The 21,246-nt window shown below is 33.1% G+C and overlaps 4 protein-coding genes across 6 annotated transcripts; 1 reads left to right on the forward strand and 3 right to left on the reverse strand.

Moving 5' to 3' along the window:
* Positions 1–2,362: 2,362 nt before the first annotated feature.
* Positions 2,363–7,030, reverse strand: LOC100799734 (origin of replication complex subunit 4). Its single transcript, XM_006605883.4, has 16 exons — positions 6,896–7,030; positions 6,705–6,795; positions 6,572–6,628; positions 6,433–6,480; positions 5,738–5,788; positions 5,606–5,649; positions 5,467–5,530; positions 5,179–5,265; positions 4,819–4,910; positions 4,659–4,740; positions 4,106–4,191; positions 3,908–4,017; positions 3,614–3,706; positions 3,496–3,548; positions 3,215–3,358; positions 2,363–2,574 (listed from the first exon to the last, which is right to left on the reverse strand). Exons 1-16 carry the CDS (start codon positions 6,997–6,999, stop codon positions 2,539–2,541), a joined length of 1,242 nt encoding a protein of 413 aa, XP_006605946.1. The 5' UTR covers positions 7,000–7,030; the 3' UTR covers positions 2,363–2,538.
* A 1,084-nt stretch (positions 7,031–8,114) lies between these two features.
* Positions 8,115–11,353, forward strand: LOC100788116 (sec-independent protein translocase protein TATC, chloroplastic). 2 transcript variants are annotated; one of them, XM_003555882.5, is made up of 4 exons: positions 8,115–8,432; positions 9,078–9,394; positions 10,258–10,548; positions 11,054–11,353. In XM_003555882.5, the coding sequence occupies exons 1-4, from the start codon at positions 8,216–8,218 to the stop codon at positions 11,261–11,263; spliced, it is 1,035 nt and encodes a 344-aa protein (XP_003555930.1). In that variant the 5' UTR covers positions 8,115–8,215; the 3' UTR covers positions 11,264–11,353. The 2 variants fall into 2 exon arrangements, with proteins under 2 accessions (XP_003555930.1, XP_006605947.1); XM_006605884.4 differs by having other exon boundaries at positions 8,122–8,432; positions 9,087–9,394.
* Positions 11,354–12,678: 1,325 nt separating this feature from the next.
* Positions 12,679–15,503, reverse strand: LOC100800265 (uncharacterized). Of its 2 annotated transcripts, XM_041013259.1 has the most exons (5): positions 15,322–15,503; positions 15,136–15,232; positions 14,640–14,849; positions 13,201–13,523; positions 12,679–12,765 (listed from the first exon to the last, which is right to left on the reverse strand). In XM_041013259.1, the coding sequence occupies exons 1-5, from the start codon at positions 15,496–15,498 to the stop codon at positions 12,739–12,741; spliced, it is 834 nt and encodes a 277-aa protein (XP_040869193.1). In that variant the 5' UTR covers positions 15,499–15,503; the 3' UTR covers positions 12,679–12,738. The 2 variants fall into 2 exon arrangements, with proteins under 2 accessions (XP_040869193.1, XP_003555267.3); XM_003555219.5 differs by having other exon boundaries at positions 12,679–13,523.
* Positions 15,504–16,350: 847 nt separating this feature from the next.
* LOC100800796 (protein DETOXIFICATION 14) lies at positions 16,351–19,986 on the reverse strand. The gene is made up of 7 exons (XM_003555220.5): positions 19,577–19,986; positions 18,043–18,587; positions 17,856–17,942; positions 17,678–17,734; positions 17,335–17,573; positions 17,013–17,218; positions 16,351–16,733 (listed from the first exon to the last, which is right to left on the reverse strand). Exons 1-7 carry the CDS (start codon positions 19,913–19,915, stop codon positions 16,539–16,541), a joined length of 1,668 nt encoding a protein of 555 aa, XP_003555268.1. The 5' UTR covers positions 19,916–19,986; the 3' UTR covers positions 16,351–16,538.
* Between the last annotated feature and the right edge of the window lie 1,260 nt (positions 19,987–21,246).

Raw genomic sequence — 21,246 nt, forward strand, 5'->3', positions numbered from 1 at the left:
ATTTACTAATGTGACAAATGGAGGGGAACATTTTCGTTAGCACAAATAAACCATAAAGTCACTGGATGGGATGCTAAAGAGTGGACAACAAATGCCAAAACATTATTCTAGGGCTAACGACGGTAATTTAATTTTTAAATTAATATTTTCATTTTTAAATTTATTTAATATTTTTATATATATTTTTGCTTTTTATATTTTATTTAATTAAAAATATAAAAAAATTAAATAAAAACAATATACAAAATATAAAAAATATTAAATAAAATAATATGAAAATATTAAATAAAGCTAAAAATAAAATATTAATTTAAATAAAATTATTTATGACTTTAAATTCGTAAATAATTATTTGCAACTTCAAATCAAATTTTAAAAAAATTAAGAAGTGATAAATTTTTTTTATGATTTCAATGGAAAAGAAAAAAAAATTATAAAATGATTTACGACGTTGAAGTCGAAAGTCGTGAGATACCGTATGACTTACCTTTTTTTGAGTATTTATTTAAAATTTATTTTCATTTAATAATTTAGAAAAAAAAATATCCTTTTAAGCTTGTTTTGCCCATTATTCTACTCGGTAACTTTTTTTTGGACCATACTCGGTAACTTATTTGAATTTGTAATTTTAAATTTTTTTTTAAGTTGTCTTTCACTTTAATTGTTGTAAGGGCACTTTATAAATTAATTATAATGGAATTTTTGAAATAATACATAATTACAATAAATTAAGTTAAGAGTTTAATTGTGACAAAAAAAAAAGATAAGTGTGTAGATAAAAACATGACAAAAGCTTAATAAAAAATAGAAATGCATATTGTGTGGTTTTTCCTTCTTTCTAAGATTGTTTATTTATTTAAACATTTATCACTTTTCTAGTTATCTTCCATTAGATATAATTCATTCACAAAATCAACACTGTAAAATTTATTTGTTTTAGTAAAGTAATATAGGAATATAGGGAACAAAAATAATGCTTTGGGACACATTATAGAAGTCTTTTGGAAATGTTTGCCGTCATGATCACTGATATTTTCAAAACGAGCCTTCTTGAAAATATTATACTAGTATTGAGAAAGCAGTAAACATTAGGAATAAAACGAGCCTTCTTGAATTGCGAGGGTTAATTTGAGGCAGTAGTAATTGGAAATTTTGAAGTTTGATGGCTCCGTTGCAATAACTTTGGCCGCTGAATGAGAAATTTTGTAATTAATGAAAGGTCGAAGCATTGGTGTGTTCTCTTTGTGATATTTTCCTATTTTCTTTAAGGTGGTGTCTTTTTAAGTTTATAGCGTGTTCTCTCATCATTATCATGAGATGTGTTTTTGTCAACATTTTCAACATACTTTCTACTCATTAAAATCACAAATCTGTGAGTCTACATTTTATTTAATAATTGTTTTCTATGTTATAATTTTTACCAAATTTTAATCAATAAAAATGTATATATATATATATATATATATATATATATATATTAATATTATCACGCTTGTTTATATTTTAATTTCTTATATATCATATAACTATTTATAAAAAGAATATTTAATTTTTTATATATTCATCCACATACATCCTTATTTCCAACTCTTCAATAACAATAGACGAGACGAGAAGAAATGAATAAGTCATACAGAGGCACAGTCTATATAACGAACTGAAATTGAATCTGCGTATCAGACTCATTCCTTCTAAATTCAATACCCTGCTCGATCTCTCATCAGTGCACAACTTCCCAAATTCTATAATTTGCTATAATTGAACCTAAAGCTAAGTTAAAACTTAATTATTTAGTAAAACAAATGAGCTTTACCAAACATTTTACTTAACTCATTTATGAAGTATTAGTTATACATTATTTCAGAATACTGTGTCCATTTCTTTATTTTATTCCTCAGCTATATTTGCATTTTCCAAATTAGAATTCACGTGGAATTGATGTCTTATCTCTCCCTCCGGAATTATTCAGTAAACGGCTGAGAAAATAAACCTTAACTAGCAACATAGGGTGTCTAAAGCCAAACTTGTATGCATTATTAATGTAATGAAATAATACTTGAGTTGTTAAATTTATTAAATGTTGTGATACCATATTATTAAATAGTTAAATTTGTTTACATTGTCCATACATCAAAGTTAAACTATGAAAAACTTAATCTTGAATTCTTGATATACTATCAATATACAGAAGTTTTACACAGACTTCAATGATGTATAAACAAATTGTTATAAACAAATTCATTTAATGAGGTGATAATACATGAATAGTGCTTGATTTGTAATCTACTAATTATGTAATGGCGTATATCCGGATAAAAAATATATAACAAATACTGAAAATTGTCTGCTCAGAAGACATGAATAAAAATAAATAAATTAAAGTCATTTCCATGTACACCAATTATAATCACGAAAAAGTGTTGACAAAACAAAAGAGACATTTTGTTTATTCATAAACAGGCGGAATTTATCAGAATTTGAAATCGTACCACATGCAGTCTAACATGAAGCACGAACAGTCGTGTCCCTCAAGTGGTTTTAGCCTTCACGATCCATTAAGTTTAGAAGCTTAGGCTGCAAAAGATGAAATTTAATAAATATTTTGGTTTCTAAAGAATTCTCTTATTCTATGTATAAGACTAACCCCTCATAGGTGAAGCACTAAAGTGGAGATTCCTATCAACAGTTTTTTTTTTTCTTTTCGCACACGTGAATCTTGAAAATGAACCTAAGATCATATGCATGAGAGATCCAAGCCCCTTCCATTAGAACCAAAACATGTAGGTAGATGATATCATATATTATGCTCTCATCTCATCACCTACCGTCACAGATATGACACGTAATGGATGTTGGAAGAAGTTACGAACAAAGAAAACTAGAAAACAAATAACCTAAAAGAATCAATGCTTCAACGAAATCCATGCATGTCTGTTTTTTGGTCCTAGGTCAGATACCCCGGATGTCTCTTAACTCACTGGATCAGAGACTAATCCCGCTTGTGATGTGTGTCTGCCACTAAGCTAAGAAAATTTTGCATACGGAGAGAATCGAATACGAGTTCTCCCGTTAAATAGATTGTTTCCCCCACATGTGAACACAATGGAGCCTTACACCACTACGCCAATCCTATGAGTTAAATCCACGCAATTCTTATTTCTCTATCTGGCACATAATTAATATACAGGTGGACTAATTCCGTCAGTTAACTTACAGGGCATGAATTATTTGCTCTTAGTCCTTGATGTAGTTCAGCAGATGAAATTAAAAGCTTTACAGGACGAAATTCAACAGACAAACTTTGTCCTCTATTGTCTGTGAAACATATCAATTCACGATGTATAAGGTGTTCAAATGCCTGCATACATAAGGTAAAAATAACACCAAATAAGTTTGGGGTTGGGGATAAATGGTAGTAGGATTGTAGGAAACATATTATAACTATTATTTACTACACGTTTGGCTAAAAAAAATCACCAAAGCAGATGAACACACCCTTAAGCAGACATGTCTTGCATAACGTTCAGAAGTCAGGGTGCTTTTATACTCTGCAAAATATGACAGGCACATTAAGGAATAATATATAGAGTGAAAGAAAAACAATGAATATTACCTTTCATTACAGAATTGAAGTTGCATAAGTTTTGCTCTTTAACTTCCAATCTCTTCATGCAAACCAAAATTTGAAGTTCTAAAATGGAGCAATCTGTTTGCAAGTTGCAATTATAACCAAAATGCCATTAATTGCTCCATCAAGAGAGAAAGTATACTGAATCATGGAGAAAACTCCAACATGAAAAACCAAGACTCATTAAATGGGTACAGTTTATAGATAAATAGAACAAGGGAGGTGACATCTCTAATACAGAAAGAAGAGCATATTATAAATTATCTAAAATTTCCATACTTCTTAAACATTCCAGTTTGGGCTGCCTCTGGATACTTGAAAATGCAATTTCAAAGTTCTCCCGAGACAGGAACCCAGTCTGCAATTCCATACGAGAGACTGCACAGAATCTGGAAAATTATCAAACTCACATAAGTCTGGGAGGATAGTCTATCTGATATTCAACAGCTAAACAGAAGCGTGGAAAAAAATACTTACAAGAACCTCAGTAAATGTTTGACAGAGGAGTCAACATTTAAATATTTATTGAGGGTTTCTAGGAACCCTCTATCTTCTATAATATTCTGTAATTTGTCAAGGATTTCTTAACCAGGTGGACAAGTGTGGATTTTCATTAATCAAGAAAAATGCATAACTGAATTTTCCACACATAACAGTTTTTATGGAAGTGACCTAGCTGTAAGCTGTTTTAAATGAAATCGCTTTACTCACAGAAACACAAATGCAGTGAATGGAGATGCAAAGAATTGAAATGGTTTACAACTTAGTTTGTTCTGCAAAGCTTGTTAACTTAAATACAAGCAAGAATATTAACATCTGGACAAACATGTCAAAATGTGTGCATTATGAATTTATGGGTTAACATTCAGTTATCAAGTCTCTGTGAATGCAGAATATGGTAGACAAGACATGCAAATTCTTGTGGTTTGTGAAATGAATAAATTAATACAGGTGGCACTCCTATTTGTTCTGAAGGACAACTAATCAACTAGACTCAACATAAAAAATAATTTGCAATAAAAAAGGATACTTGGACCTTCCTGTTAAATTCAACAGCATAATCTTGTGGAAAGCTTGGATCAATTGGTAATGTCAGCATGTGCATCAGTAACCTACATGACAAGTCAAGCAGTGCATTTAACATCATCTTCAGCATAGTTCCAGTCTAAAGGAAATTACCATCCACCTACTTTTGTGAATCTTCTATTGAAGGTGGTAGGAACAACAGCTTTCTATGTGAAAAACGGGATCGTACCCTTTTCTCCAACAGCTGATCTGCATCCTGCAAGGAGGACTATCTTGATTTGTAAAAGTTATCTTATTATCTACAAGCACCACATGCAATGATAGATTATTTTCTCAAAAACTATACAAGCAAAACAAACTGGAAAACTTTTAATCCAAAAGCAATAATTTGTAAATCACAAAGACAATATCAATTTACAGGAATATTTTTCTCAACCAATCGCATACAGAAATTCAGACATGACAAAATTCACATCTACTTGAAAGTTTATATAAGAAAAAGGAAATAACTATAAAGCACACACCAGACGACAACTAATGCCAAGTACAACAGCCTGTGATGTTATTGATTGCATTGCATCTAGCAAGCTATAGAGTAATCTCTGTTTACCCTGCAAAAAATCAGGATGGAGATAGTAGTGAATGTATGATTAAAAAAGTTGCCAAAAATGTTTAATAGAAAATATTTCAGAGACCACAAAGGGTATTACTAAATAGAGTAAGAGGTTGAGAATAACTACAATTATAACCCAGAATTTACACCACAAGCTTTTGAGAAATGATCAAAGTGGAAAAAGAAAGAGGAGCCTTACCTGAGCAAACAGGTCAAACTCATCCAAAACAAAAATTATTGTTTTATGTGCTAATCCACATTCCCTAGAAAAAAAAGATAATAAATGCTTTAGAACTTCAAATTATTTTCCTTTTTCAACCAATAAAATTTTTACTCACTTTAGCATGGCCACCATAAATTGGGAGTTGTCATCAAATGATGCCTGCAGAAGGTTCATATCAAGATAAAAGAATCACTGTACCATAATTGTAAATGCATGGTATGAATTTTGTATAGGTAGGTCATGTTACCGCTTTTGAGAATAGCAATTGATGCTCCATGCATAACTGCCTAGCTATTTCCTGTTTCATCATTGATTGAAACAACAAATGAGACACCATAGAAGGACAGGTAGCAGTGCAACCTAAATCTACCAGTTGAAACAATCTCTATAACAAGACTAGGAAATTCTGTAATATGCCTAACAAAACCTCATTGCTCTTGCATATCCAGAGATAGTCTGAGCTGCATTGCACAGCTTGGTCCATCACCATCCAATTCCGTTGTAAATTCACAAGTTTTTAACATGAGAAAGATTTACTCCACATCTTTTAACAAAAATTCAGAAAGAACATTGCCACATTCTCTCAGGAGAATAATCTCCAAGCTCCCTAGATAATTCATACTGGAAGATTATCTTCCATTTACTTGTCCCTTTCTGCAGTTATTTACTCAACTAGACCTCATGTCAACCCAATTTTCCTTCATTAGTGTCAGAAGCTGACTAGGGTGGCAAATTACCCATATAAGAAGCATTGATTATAAACAAAACATGACTAACGTCATTGTCAGCACTCAGCAGTAAGTCGACATAAACAACCAGGAAAGTCAATTTTAGTAAACAATTTACACAATCAGGAAAAAAAAAATAAACGACAATAATAAGTTAATAACATCATGGCTGTTTCAATTAGTAACAGTACAAGCAGGTTTTAGGAATGCCAACCTTGAACGCAGAGATGTCATCACTATGTAAAAGCCCGTTCAACCTCATCTGCGAAGAAAATATAACTCAATAGAGAGAACAAACACACTTCCAATTCCATAACTTATTATTATTATTATTATTTGAAGGCAGTGAATACCACTGAGATCGAGTCCGGATATTCTTGCAGCAAATCTTGAATGACAAGTTCCAAAACCTAGCAAGAGAATACATTGTGAAAAGAAAATGGAGTAAACCCTTAAAAATGAGGTTGAGGCGAGTGAGGAACAAACCGCATTCTTGCCAGAGCCGCGGGGACCGAGAAGAAGAATAGAATTGTTGCACGCCTCCGTCACCGAACTCGATATCATGAATTTCAGCTTGCTGATATGAGAAATCGGTAAAGTAATTTCATCGATTTTCGATTTGGTTGAATAAAAAGGAGAAACGTTAACTGTGTGAGAAGAAGTTCAGAACTTCAGACCTGTGGTTGCTTTCTGGAGATTCATTGATGAAGATGAATTTGGGATCACAGATTCTGCTTCGAAGCAAATTCACTGCCTTGATTTTGTAATTCTCTTGCTCCATTGCGCCCGCCGAAGATGCAACACACTTGGCGGGAACAACAACCGCGCCAATTTATTATTTATAATAACCATACAAGAACTTCTTCTCTTCTCTACCAAACGCGGCCCAATACCCATCATGGGCTTCGTTCAAGCCCGAATAAGACTTTCTTGATGACACAAAATAAGTGTTTAACGTACATGTCCTGTCTTTGTAAAAGTAATAAAAAATATTTTTATATGAATCTTAACATAATTATTATAAAAATTAATAAATTTATTATGATGATTTATGATTTAATAATAGTATAAAAATCATTTACAATACCGTGCATATATTATATTTTCTTAAACGAAACTTCTATGTTTTTCACTCTAATGTCTGATATCAACTATATTCACAAATTGTTTGTGGGCCACATAAATTAGATCAACTTTAAATTTGACAAAAAAAAATCAGCAAACAGAAATTAGAATAAATCTTTAAAATCAACAAAATGAGGTCACATGAAAGAAATTAGAACGAAATCTTTAAATAAACTGTTCAAATATTAGAAATTAGGAACTCATTTGTTAGGATTTTTTTAAAAAAATAATAAAAGTAATTTAATTTCTAAACTACTTAAAAAAATAATTCTAACTAAGTACCATGGTGATAAGTTGAATTTTTATTTTGCTTATTCATATGGATTAACAGTGACCGATCTAAAAATTTGATGTTATAAGGACAAAATTTCTATAAATAAATTTATGGGGACAACTTATCTTATACATTAAATTTTTATAATTCATTTCATATTATTATGGAAGCAATCTATGACTACACAAATAATACATTAGTAATTTTCTGAAACTTTGTGGGTCTAATTGCTCCCATTATTATATAGATGGAGTTGTTCTAAAGAAATATACAGTGATTTTGCTGAAAACTAATCTCACCTATATTTTTCCATTCACAATATTTAAACATCAAAATTTTACATAAGTGAATGAAGTCCAAGCAGAACTACTTATGTCAATAAGTTATTGATAATTGAATTTTAGAAAAGTATTTTGTCTAAAATATGTATGTACTTTATGCAAAAAAATATCAATAATAATAAAATACTAGTAGTTATATAGTGGTTTGTGTGAGGAAAAGGTTGCAAGTATAAAATATCAGGCGGCGAGGCCACATAACCAAAACCAAAGCGTATCCAACCGTGTGACAGTCAAAAGAAAAGACGTTACGGCATAGCATGGGATTGATAAGCGCCAGTGTTCCCATGAATATCGTTCCTCAATTCGGGTCGCTCCGAACACCCATTCGGGTCGGAAACCCTTCCGGGTTGAGCTTCCTTCGGAAGAGGAATAACGGCTTTGTTTGCTTCGCCGTCGATGACGAGCTCAGACAGAAGCAGCAGGACTTGAGTACTACCGCAACTGGGCTGGGCTCCGCCCTTGAAGAAAGGCCCGGTAACTACGTCTAATTCAATCATTTCCATTTCCCCTCCTTCAATTTTTTGTTATCATTATTATTATTCCTATAACATTTTTACTTAGCTCACTTTGAAATTCTATCATATATTAACCTTGTTCATCAACTTGCATATTGTTATCCAAGTTCATAGTGATTGATCTGAATGACATGAATATATACGCGATGCCCTTACTCATATTAAGGCTAGTTTCGATAAACTTCTTCAGAAAATAAGAAGAAAAAAAATGAAATAAGCTTCTCCCGTTAGCCAAAGTTAGCTTACAAGTTAAAATCAACTTTTGGATAAATTTAATTTTAGCTTATGAAAGAAGCTTATTTCAATTTTCCTTATTTATTTCTCCAAAAAGTGCTTATGGAGAAGTTCATCCAAACATGATGTCTAATATTTTGTTTGGATGCCAATAAATTCCAAATATGATTAGTATGTATCGTTTTTTGTTGGCATTATACTATTCAACTTAATTTATCCGAGGTTGGTTTCCTTTGAACAATATGTTAATCCAGGAATATTTGAAATTCTGCTAAAATCATTTTTTTCCCTAGTTAAATGATGATCTTGGTGATATGTTTCCACAAGTGTTGTAGATTTGGTTAAGATTCTGAGATCATTGTTATGTCAGGAAACACAGATCTTTTTGAGAGTACAACTGAAGAAACGCAGGGAAATTTTAGGCAAGATGGTGAACCAGGTCCTATCTACAATTTTCTTTATCCTGATAAAGAGCTTCTTCCCGATGATAAAGAAATGAGCATATTTGATCATCTTGAAGAGCTGCGACAGAGAATCTTTGTATCAGTTCTGGCAGTTGGAGCAAGCATTTTGGGATGCTTTGCATTTTCAAAAGAACTGATAATGATTCTTGAAGCTCCTGTTAAATCACAGGGTGTAAGATTTCTTCAGCTAGCTCCTGGTGAATTTTTCTTCACTACTTTAAAGGTAAGATTTCTTACATATATCTCTGAGATGGTTGTTGTTTCCTTCGTTATCTAATGAGCTGTGATATTTTATTTCTTGGTACACATTTCATGTAAAATTGAACTAGTGTTTTCAACTGTGCTCTTTCTTTATCAGAAATGTACAAAGCAGCCATAATTCTTATGTCAGCCTCATGACTAGTTCCCAGATAAGGTTAATGGCATAGGATAATTGAAATGTGTTTATTCTTGTGCTAATTGTTTTTATCTCCAAGAGCTTAAATTAAAATTCAAATAAGACCAATATCCAATCAAACTGTGATTTAGAAGAACAAGAACTATGGAAACTCTTGTGAGTGGATACAGTGTGTTCATTTCTACTTATGCTACATTATTTTTCTGTCATAATTTTTTTTTCTTTGGGGTGGTGGTAGAAATTAGTTAAATAGTCTTAGAATTTGGACTTAGGACCTAACTCAACCCCACCAAATTGGCTTGTAAGGTCACATTGGCACATGGCGCATAGTATTTGTGATGGCCAAAATCTATTTTGTGTGTGTGCCACTTTACTCATTTTCCGTCATGATTTTTTTTTTCAGGGGTTGGGGGTGTGGTTAGATTACTTGTTATAGAATCTAAGAATTTAGACCTAGGACCTAACTCAATTCCACAAAATTGACTTGTAAGGTGAGGACTGTCCAAATCTTACAAGGATTACTTGATCTCAACAAAGAAAATATGTTACTACCTAACTTCTAGGCAATGTTGTATTGTGCATTTAACCATTTTTGCATACCCATCAAAGTTGAGATCAAACTCTAAATAAAGATAAAATACAAGAAGCTACCATGATAGAATTAACATTTTTGTCATTCTAAACTGCAGGTGTCTGGATACTGTGGCCTTCTCTTGGGAATTCCTGTCATCCTCTATGAAATCATAGCCTTTGTACTTCCAGGACTTACAAAAGCTGAAAGAAGGTTTCTAGGGCCAATTGTTTTAGGCTCATCGGTTCTTTTCTATGCCGGAATAACTTTCTCCTACTTAGTTCTGACACCTGCAGCATTAAATTTCTTTGTTACCTACGCTGAAGGTGCTGTTGAATCATTATGGTCCATTGATCAATACTTTGAATTTGTTCTGGTGCTTATGTTCAGTACAGGCTTATCTTTCCAGGTAATTTTTTCTTCCTGGTTCTATTCTTCCTTTCTTTGATAATATATGGTGTGAATAGTATCTTCAAGCTGACGCCAATTCATGCCATAAGGCCATTGGCCATTTACCTAATCGCGTGTCTTCTGCTCCCAAAATATGTAGATAATAAATACATAGAGAGCAGCAAATGATTACATTTTAAACATGCCCACTGGGGTCTGTTTGGAGTTATGAACAATGTGGACATTCCAACATGCTTCTGTTATTAGGAATTTGAAACAAAGCCATGCTATTGCTTTTAAGAGGAAGAATGCTCATAATATATAGTTTTTGTGTAGGCTCCATTTACAATCATTACTTTGGATTATAGTTTGGTATAAATAGTTGAGCTTTTATTCAGGTGCTTGATGAAACAAGTACAAGAAGTAATCTCTCTGTGTCTGAATTGTTCCATAGGTTACCTGGGAAATCCTTTTTTCCCCCCAAACTTTAGTAGTTTTGGAATCTAAAGGAAGTCATATTGCAGGTACCTGTCATACAATTTCTATTGGGACAACTTGGACTGGTGTCTGGAGACCAGATGCTATCAATTTGGAGGTATGTTGTGGTTGGTGCAGTAGTGGCAGCTGCTATAGTTACACCATCTACTGATCCTCTCACTCAAGTTCTTCTAGCGGCACCCTTATTGGGTCTTTACTTAGGTGGTGCATGGATGGTCAAGCTTACTGGACGGTGACCCTAGCCGCATCATAATAATGTGCCAGAATTTTCAGTATGAACAGATGTTAATGTACATTCACATAGCAATCTAGCGTATATTTTTACACGTACCAGAGCACTACTCTTCTATATTCTAATTGATTTACTAGTCATTCCCAAAGTTCGTCGAGTTTTGGCATTTGGAAGTATTTGTTTGAAATTCATCCCAACATTCAGTTCATAGCACGTTTTAAATTAATCATGATTTTTTTATTATAAAAAAACAAAGTGATAATATATAACTAAATACAGCTTTTCAAGTTGAATCTCCTTGCCCATTTGCACCCGAAGAACGTGCGGAAAAGATGTGAAAATTGGAAGCCATCCATAGATGCATTTACGTTAAACGTGGAAAAGATGTGATTTTGAAACGAATGTGACTTGAATCCAACACAAGACATACCCTGAATTTCTGTCGTCGTTATTGAAATTATAGTTGAATTCCTAGTTTTGGACCGCAATTCCTATTCTGTTTTAATACGAGAATACCATTTCTTGGTGACGGGAATTATAAATCAAATCAGGGGTTGAACAGTAACATAAATTCTACAACGTCAAATTCAGTGCAGATATATTCCAGCAACCCCCGCCAAAAAAAAACTATAATAATATTAAAGTACAGATATCAGTATATCGGAGTCTACTAGTTGGCTAATGTTATATTTTCCACTCTGGTTTCTATATCAGCACTCGGAAGTACTTGAGTTATTTAGTTCAGATGCAATCTGTCTCGGTGAACTCCCCAAATCATTGAATGGTTCCAGAAATACTTCTGATGCGCCTAGAAATTCTCCTACCAAACCTTGCATATAATCAACAAGGAAAAGGATTTTCTTCGAAGTTGTCTTTATGACAGGAATCTATTGTAGGGAATCAAGACGCGCTCCAGCCTCATCAATCAGTCTCAAGTTTCTTACACTTCTCCGTCAAATTGGTGTTTTCAGCTTAAGCAAGCCAATGATGGAGGGAAAAAGTACTTTTATACTAACTGAAAGCTTATCACACATAACCACAATTGCTCTTTCAGCCACCATGACTATTTTAAAACTTCTTTAGATAAACTTCTACATAAATACATAGAGAAAATAAAATAAATTAATTTTTTTTCATGAGTTAAAACTAATTGATGTACCTTAACTTTTGAAGAAATTCAATAAAAGAAATTTCATGCATTCTTTTTCTCCTATAAATATTTATAGAAAAAATTATCCAAACTAACCCTTAATATAAGAAAATATTCATCAAACAAAATTTTCTTTTTATCTATAAGAAGCAGAAATAGATATTAAAAAATTTACAGCAACTCACGCACTTTGTTCAACCAATTAAGTTAGACTCCTTGTATTCAAACAAGCAGTTGACCAGTAACATAAAGTACACTGGATACAGGTGTATATAAAATTATAAATAAAAAAGGATCATTTTCGTAAGTTCTACAATGTCAAATTCATTTCACATATTCCCAACCGGCCAACCCCCCTGCAAAAAAAATAATAATTAAGTACACATATTGGAGTCTACTTATTGGTTTAATGTTATATTTTCAACCCTGGCTTCTATATCAGCAGTACTAGAGTTACTTAGTTCAGATGCAAGCTGTCTCAGTGAACTCCTCAAATCATTGCATGGCTCCAGAAATACATCTGATGCGCCTAGAAGTTCTCCTACCTCCACTTGCACAGCATCAATAATGCTGTGAATTTTCTCCAAAGCTGCATTTATGGCAGGAATCTCTTGTGGGGGATAAAGGCAAGCTCCAATCTCATCGATCTGTCGACCAAGTTCATGACACAGCTGCAACAACTTCTCCAGAGAATTTACAAAACTGCTGTTGTCATTTGGTTTTTCCAGCTTAAGCAAGCCTATGATGGAGTGAATAAGTATTTTTATAAATGAAAGCGTATTAGAGACAACCTCAATTGCTCTTTCAGCCACTTTCATCTCTTCAGGTGACAGGTCATTCCCTAGATCACCTTCACTTGAATTATCATCATGTGGCTCAGACGCTGCTTCTGCACAACTCTCACCAGCAGCTTCGTCAACTTGATCATCACATGAAACAGGTTTCAATTCTTTCATCTCACGAAGAACGTCCTTCACTGAAACAGCAACCTGTGTCATTCCTCTCCCAATTGCTGTAATATTTGTGGAAGGAGTCTTTTTAAGGGCAGAACAGGCTTCCCAGACAGCACCAACCAATTGTGGTACTGATATTTTCAGGTCTTTAGAATGGTACCCTGTTGGTGTTCATTAAAAGAGAAAGAAGGTTTTCAACAACCCAAAAAGAGATTGGAAAAGTAATTTAACATATGGTCAGGACTAAAGGTGTTGACTGTTGAGTAGTGGGTTGAAGCATGATGATCTAGTCAGCCTCATATATAAAGGAACGATGAACTAATGGGCATATCAATGACAACATATTAAATGTCAACGCAATAAAAAATTAGTTGCTATATAGCTTAAATAAAGGAGCAATGAATTAATGAGCATATCAATGATGATGATGATAAATGTCAATGCAACCAAAATGATTTGTAAATAGAGCTTAACAAGTTATACACTTATACTACACAAGCAAAACCAGAGAGTTAAGAGAAGTTCATCCCACCATGTATTTTGCACTTGTTGAAAATGATATAGTTGCTGACCTTAACAACAGTCAGATTGTATTCCCATGTGCATGGAGACTGATAACTTAAAAGTCTATTCATAAGAGCATGCATTCCAAAACCAAAAGTATCCTTAAACAATACGTACTAATCTCAGATTTCTTAATTTATGCATTTTTCATTGTATTTAAGCTTTTCCCAAGTTCGATGGCACACAAAACTGGAATATTATTTATGACAGTCAATCCAGTTTTGTGAATGGAGAAAACCCAAATAACAAGTGTTATAATTTATAGACAGACAATTGCCCCCCCCCCCCCCCCCCCCCCCCGATATACACTACCAGATCAACTAATAAATGATCCTAGGCATCTCAAAAGAAAAAGGGCATAAAAACATCTGTGATGAAAAATGGTGTAACAGGAAGGAAAGAATTAGAAACACCTCCACCACCAATAAAACTAAATATCTTAGCTAGCATTCTCCTTTACTATCACCTATATGTATCATGAAATCATTATCAGGTTGCATCTTTTCTCCTCAACTCTCAATGCCATAGTTTCCCATTCTACCTTTCTGACAGAGAGAGTGGATAAAGCTCATGGTCTAGGGATAAGCATGTTCTCATTTCTAATGCTCACATCTTGCTTTGCTTCATTTACAGAATCACAGTGAAATAAATATTATTGATCCACCCATGTCACTAATTATCACAGCATCAATTAGTAATTATCATTATCATACCGTATAAAGAGACAGTTTCCTTCATCAATCTGAAGCTGGAATCAACGACTTGCTTGACGGATGCATGAACAGCAGAAGACAAGGTAGGCCCTGCACCTACTGTACTGCCATGGGAAAGTAAAAGGAAACCTTGCAGGGTGTTGAAATATGATGCCATATTTTCCTCAACTGCTTTGGCATCTGGCTTCTCTCCAGTCCACAGCATTCCCACTGCAGAAAAGAAAGAAGACACATTTAATTACATAAAAAAATCCATGCATTCATGCCTACATAAGTGAAAAAAAAAATCCCACGGAATATCCTAATAGTGCATTTCACAATACAAAAAAGGCAAGAAAAAAACGAATAGAAATGTTTCTCCTTTGGCAGTCTAAATGATTTCATTCATTTATGAATAAATTGAATTGATGACAACACAAAACAAATAAAAAGAATGAAGTTTGGGAGTGATAGAAGAGAAAATAGAGAAAGGGCAATCGAAATAGAAAAGGTGGACCCGTGGTAGCTTGTTTTGAGACTTGTTCAGCCATCTTAATGACATCGTCCCAGGTGACTTTGGCGGAAGAAGAAGATGGCGGTGTTTGATCCAAAACCTAACAGGGAGGATAAGAAGGAGATTCAGATGATGATGATGATAGTAGAGAGAGAGAGAGAGAGAGAGGAATAATAATAATAATAATACCTGGAGGGTTTCATGGATAGTAGTAAGGTGGGAACCTAGGAGAAGATTCAGGTGTTCTTTCTCTTTCTTCGATTTTACGGCCATCTTCTTCTTCTTCACTGCACAAACGGGGGTGACGGCGTTGGGAACTAGTGTTGTGCTGCTTAGACCCTGGGAATTGGGATTGGCCACTGACATAGGGGTTTAAGTTTATTTTTATAAAGGATCGAATTTGAATATTATTGAAATGATTTAATCTTAAATTAAATATATTACTTATTTGTGTTTTATAATTACTTTTCTTTCATCTTTATAAACCATCAAATTAAAAATTAAAAATAAATCGTACTCCTATATACACTATTTACTTGAAAAGATTTTATACGGTTGATTAACTTTTTAATAAATAATCGTATTTTAAAATCTACGATTGAATTTAAAAAAAAAAACTTATCACGCTGATAATATTTTTAAAAACAAATGTTTATTTTATATGATTAAAATTTATAAGAAAAAATAGTTTTTATTATATAATTCAAGATTTGAATTTGAAACTATTTAAAAAAAAGTATACTAAATTGATTTACATATTCAGTTGTTATATAAATTATATTAAATTAGAATATTTGTAAATTATATTTTGAGTTTATAATCAAAAATTTCAATTGTAACATCAAATTGTTTTAAACTGTTGAATTTTTTTAAAAAAAAAAGTTATTAAAGTTCAATTTAGATACAAGGATGAAAAAGTAAATAAATCTAAAAAAAATAGATGGTTAAGAAAACTGAGTGTAGAAATTTAAAAAAAAAAGTTATTTGAAATGGTTGGAAAATAATAGTATATGAAATTCATATTTAAAAAAGGCAAGAGAAATAATATTAAAAATGGTCGATTGAAAGAGCGAGTCTAAATTTATATTCGGCTTAAATTTGATTTGTTTAGAACATTTTTTTAATGTATGTAGTTAGGGCTAAATAGCAAAACTCAAATTAAATTATATTTACATTTGGAGTACTATTTGCATATACAATTTAAGTTTAGTAAATTTGTTTGACAAATCCAGAAATCTGCTCGGTTACATTGCATATTGAGTGGAAGAACTCTAATTTATCATTGTTATATACAAAGATGTTATTGGAAATTGAAGTGCTGCTCGTGAATTCATCCAGTTGCCTCTACTTCACGTTACAGAACCTTAACTAAAATTGGATTGAGAAAAAATAACAAATCAATACCATTACACTTGTCTCGTTATGAGAACTTTTCCCTCCTCTAACTCTAAATTTTGATCTTTTGTGCCCCCAAAGTTAGATGATTTACCAATACCAACTAAACAGGCTGACAGGTTTAAGGAATTTTCTCCATTTGCTAAAACTAATCCATCTTCTACAGCAAAACTTCTCTGAAATGTCCTTTCCCTTGCTTTAATTGCCTGCAATCTCAGGACACTCGAGCAATGAGTACTCTTCAGTCAGTACTACTACTAGTAGTACATATGTGCTATAAAAATACGTACTAGTAGTGCTTGTTCAAAACTGAATAGGACTGCATGAGTTAAGATGCTACTTTTCTTTGACTGAAAAAATAATTTCTCTAGTTTAAACATTAAATTCAAAAGGTTTGGTTTGATATATCAGAAGACATAACATTGTGAAAATGGTGTTTTAGGACTGTGCCAAGTGCAAAGCTTAGACTTGGAAGCGGAAGCAACCTGTTTCTCCCAATTTGTACAACTTGTAATGAGAGATAGCATAACTGTTTGGCAGAAGGCACCAGTCAGGATTCCAATCCACAGGCCTTTTCCTCTTAATTGTACCCAGAAACCCAACATAGCAGCAATTGGAATTCCCACAACATAATAAGCTCCAAGGTTTACATATGCTCCTAAGTGCTGCCAACCACATCCTCTAGCAATACCTATAATGAACAAGTATTACCTTACAGAATTATATTTTATGGCACAATTCACACTGCATTAGTCCATTGCATAAGACTGATTTGCATTGAAAAATAGAGAAAAGAAAGAACCAAACCTGATAGGGTACCATGTAAGGTGTCCAGTATAACAGAGAGACATAAAAGAGGAACCATGTCTGTGAAATAATCCACCACGTCCAGCTCACTGCTAAATACATAACCTACAACCTGCCTGCAAGCAAATATGATTGAGCTCACCAGAATGGCCGCGGATGCTGCAAGTGTCATAGCAGCAGAAACAGACAATTGGGCTGATTGTGGACTTCCAGCACCTAATGCATTTGAAACTCTAGTGCTGAGTAACCCACCCAAAAGAGAAAAAAGAAATCCTTTACTATTGTTGAACATGAATACGAATAGGCACAAATTAATGAGGTTAGGACTTATGTGAATGAAAACCTTGCTGCTGAGCCAATTGCTTCTGGGATTGTGTAGATTGTTGTGGTGACTGATAAACTAATCAGAAAGTAGATAACATTTAAACAACAGAGATTTGGGTATGAATAACAATTTCAACAGAGATTTTAAAACACGCAAAGTCATTCATGTCTGAAAGACTAAAAATAGTTGTACATACCATATGGATAAGACTGAAGTTTCAAGCTCTGGATTTGGTAGAAGACCAGAAAGCAAGGTTAGCAACTCAAATGACCACCATTCAAGGCTGCAATGACCAAATATGTAAAAAAACAAAAAATGGTTGAAAATTAAATAGGAAATAAAAACACAGCGTAAAAGATCAAACATAAGAGGAGGATACTCACCAAATCATTCCAGCTGAAGGAATAGCACAGCGGAAGAACTCCCCAATCCCATGGAATAGTTCCATTGAAATTGGTACCCGAGTCTTTTCACATTCAGTAGAGAATTTCATATATAACCCAAGTAAAACCACGTTCAGCCAGTATGAAGTACCAATAGAAAATGCTGCTCCTAAGTTACCAAATCCACATTTAAAAACCAGTAGCCAGCAAAAAGCTACGTGGAAGCAAAGAGTAATGGAGGAACTTATGAAGAGGGGACTGGTCAAACTTTGCATCAGAAAGTATCGAACCAAGGCCTGAAGTGTTGCATAAGCAAAGAGAGCAGGGATCATGCACAAAGCAAATTTTCCAGCTTCTTGTGAAATCAAAGGATCTTGGCCAAGAAAAATGAGTATCTTCCCCAAGTAGACCCACAAAAGAGTCAGAGGAAGACAAGCTAAAGTAAGAGAGACAATAGCAGTGTATATTTGAACACCAAATTTTCGATATTGCTGTGCTCCATATGCTTGCCCACATTGAGTTTCCAGTGCACATGACATTCCAAACTGTTTGATATATATAAAAGACAAAGTAAAATTAATTCTCAAATCTCAAATATAAGTCACAAGATGTACCAAGTATCCTAGCAAGCATCCAATTCAATATCCCCGTGTGAGTTGAAAAATTAATAGCAGAACCAGAACTTACGAAGTAGCAGCTAATTCTGAGTTCTTCCTTTTATTATACAGGACATCTAAAAAGGATAATTAAATTTTACTAATTATCAAAATTAAAAGACTAATCACTGTTTTGTATTCATCTTCATCATTCCTTTCATTTTTTTATTTTATAGTTTTCCCTCCCTCTGATAAGCAACTGTTCCATGTAGATTGCATAGGATACATATACGTTAATATAAATTTTAAAAAATATACGTACATAAAACAATAGAATTATATATAAACATGACCAAACTGTATAAACGTTAAAATAACACAAATAAGTATAGTTTATAACATAAACAAAGATTAAATTCTTCCACATGACAGAAAAAAAAAAAACATCTCCTTAAAAAAACTATACATAACATGTAAGCATGATTACTATATCACATTTAAACGATTTCAAAATCTCATCATTTCCTTGTCCATTTTGATAGTAAATGTAGTTTATCAAGAGAAAGAGTATTAAGTTCAAGAAGGTTGGTTCCCTTAAAATGAATCTAATTCATCGTCAAATAGTTCACAATGACAAATGTGGAATGAGTTATACTCAGTATTTATTTACAGTGACCACAAATTTGGAAGAACACTCCCGTGTGTCATTGATCATTAAAGACACATAATAACAATGTGAATAAAAGCAAGAAGCATCAAAGAAAAGAAATGATTTTTTTAATAGGCCTAAATTAAGTATCAAACTTTTTTTTATAGAAAATGTTTTTTGTACATAACCATACAAGGCACTACTCAAGATTACCCAATGTGTACAAATGTGCAATGCAAGTGTAGTTTTTGTAAAATTGAAGGTTGAGATGGGAAAGGAAGAGACTTACAATAAGACTGAAGCCAGAGACAGCACAGAGAGAGATGGCAATGGCTGTGCTAGAGAGAACAAGTTTACCCAAGTGACCAACCATCATCATTGATATTATTTGTAGAAAATACTGTGACAAAGTCACATTGATCATAGGACCTGCTAGATAACCCACTCTTTTCATTTCTTCACCAAACACACTCCATCTCATCACATACTCTGCCTCTCTCTCCTTCGTACCAGCCAAAAAGGAAGGAAAGAAGGGAGACGAAACGAAAAATGTGAGATTCATCTTCCTTCCGCCGTTTGGTTGCTCTTCTTTCCTCAAGAATGATGAAAAATAATGTGGAATCCACATCTTTTAGGATACTTCCCGAATCCGGAAATTTTTGTTTCTCAACCAAAATATCATTACTTAATCTGGAAAACTGTTTCGTAACCAAACACCCCTATAGAGATACTCTTCACAAGACACATAAATAGTTAAAGAGAATTACGTGTGCCATGGAGATTGGCGGATCACATGATTCCAAACTATATAATAATCATATTTATTCACGTTTAAATATTACTCCTATAATTTTATACGTGCAGGAACAAAAAAAAGTTACATGAAACTCAAAAAGTTACATCCTAGCAATTGTTTTACACATTGGTATCACGTATCAAACACATGAAGAAAGAAGTAGGGTTTTAAGTAGTTTTTTAAGGAAAAATATATTAAAAAAATATATATATTTCGTGTGTTTTGTTGATATCATTCAAATTTGCAGGAATGTGAATTACTAAATATTATTAATATTGTTTCGTCCAAAGTATGAAAGGTGATGGTTCAAATTTTACTAACCAAGTTGTCTCAAGGTTTCACTCATTAATCATCACATGAATACAAAAACAACAGTATCTCTTCTCATTGGAGCTGTCAAGATGGGTACGATTTAATGGGTTGGTCCAATGGCCCATCAGGCTAGGCCAGATCGGGCTGTAAAAAAACTTGGCCTAAAAAACTTGACCATTTTAATAATTGCACTTAGGTTTTGTTTTGTTAGTAGTATGATAGTTTCAAAACCAAACCATTACATTTTGTTATTAGTATGAGAGTTTCAAAACCAAACCACACCATGCAACACCAGACAGAATACCTCCAAGAACGCAATATTTTCTTCTTATAATGTTTTACTTTTTGTTTTTAATATTTTATGTTTGATTTTGAATAGTAAAATTCTCATGGAACTACTCAAGTTTAATTTTTGATGAAAATAATTGTTCGTTAGACTTTACTGACTTTTTGATTGAAGTCTGAATGATTCAGGTCTCTCTCCTCTAATAATCCGGAGAGTTAAGAGGAAAAAAAAAATCTCATAGATACACCAAATTATATTTTCCAACTTATTGTCTCTTCTTGAGTTTTGGCGGAACAACTGAAACCGTTATTAAGGGATCTTGATAGCAACACTACCATGGGCACGGAATATTCCACCACTTATTGCTAAAATATCTTTCTGTTGTAACAAACTTCATCCAATTCTGTTATTAGGTAGCAAGTAGGGGTACAGTCGGCCAATGATTGGCTACTGCAATTCTTATTCTTATCTGTATTTGCCTATAAATACCTTGGATGAATGAGAAAGAAGCAGAACAATTATCGCCATTTCCTTATTTTACTGCATTAGCTTAGTTACCTTAGTA

The sequence above is a fragment of the Glycine max genome, chromosome 20 (genome assembly GCF_000004515.6).
Source record: "Glycine max cultivar Williams 82 chromosome 20, Glycine_max_v4.0, whole genome shotgun sequence".
Lineage (NCBI taxonomy): Eukaryota > Viridiplantae > Streptophyta > Magnoliopsida > Fabales > Fabaceae > Glycine > Glycine max.

Coding starts and splice junctions, on each gene's coding strand:
- LOC100799734 (XM_006605883.4), bottom strand. CDS start 6,999: ATGGAGCAAGAGAATTACAAAATCAAGGCAGTGAATTTGCTTCGAAGC. Junction 6,481..6,571: donor ATCCGGACTCGATCTCAGTG/GTATTCACTGCC, acceptor TTTTCTTCGCAG/ATGAGGTTGAACGGGCTTTT. Junction 5,650..5,737: donor AATTGCTATTCTCAAAAGCG/GTAACATGACCT, acceptor AACCTTCTGCAG/GCATCATTTGATGACAACTC.
- LOC100788116 (XM_003555882.5), top strand. CDS start 8,216: ATGGGATTGATAAGCGCCAGTGTTCCCATGAATATCGTTCCTCAATTC. Junction 8,433..9,077: donor CGCCCTTGAAGAAAGGCCCG/GTAACTACGTCT, acceptor TTGTTATGTCAG/GAAACACAGATCTTTTTGAG. Junction 10,549..11,053: donor GTACAGGCTTATCTTTCCAG/GTAATTTTTTCT, acceptor GTCATATTGCAG/GTACCTGTCATACAATTTCT.
- LOC100800265 (XM_003555219.5), bottom strand. CDS start 15,498: ATGTCAGTGGCCAATCCCAATTCCCAGGGTCTAAGCAGCACAACACTA. Junction 15,233..15,321: donor CTATCCATGAAACCCTCCAG/GTATTATTATTA, acceptor CCTCCCTGTTAG/GTTTTGGATCAAACACCGCC. Junction 14,850..15,135: donor CTCAAAACAAGCTACCACGG/GTCCACCTTTTC, acceptor TCTTTTCTGCAG/TGGGAATGCTGTGGACTGGA.
- LOC100800796 (XM_003555220.5), bottom strand. CDS start 19,915: ATGTGGATTCCACATTATTTTTCATCATTCTTGAGGAAAGAAGAGCAA. Junction 17,219..17,334: donor CTTACATGGTACCCTATCAG/GTTTGGTTCTTT, acceptor TGTTCATTATAG/GTATTGCTAGAGGATGTGGT. Junction 16,734..17,012: donor GTACAAATTGGGAGAAACAG/GTTGCTTCCGCT, acceptor CTGAGATTGCAG/GCAATTAAAGCAAGGGAAAG.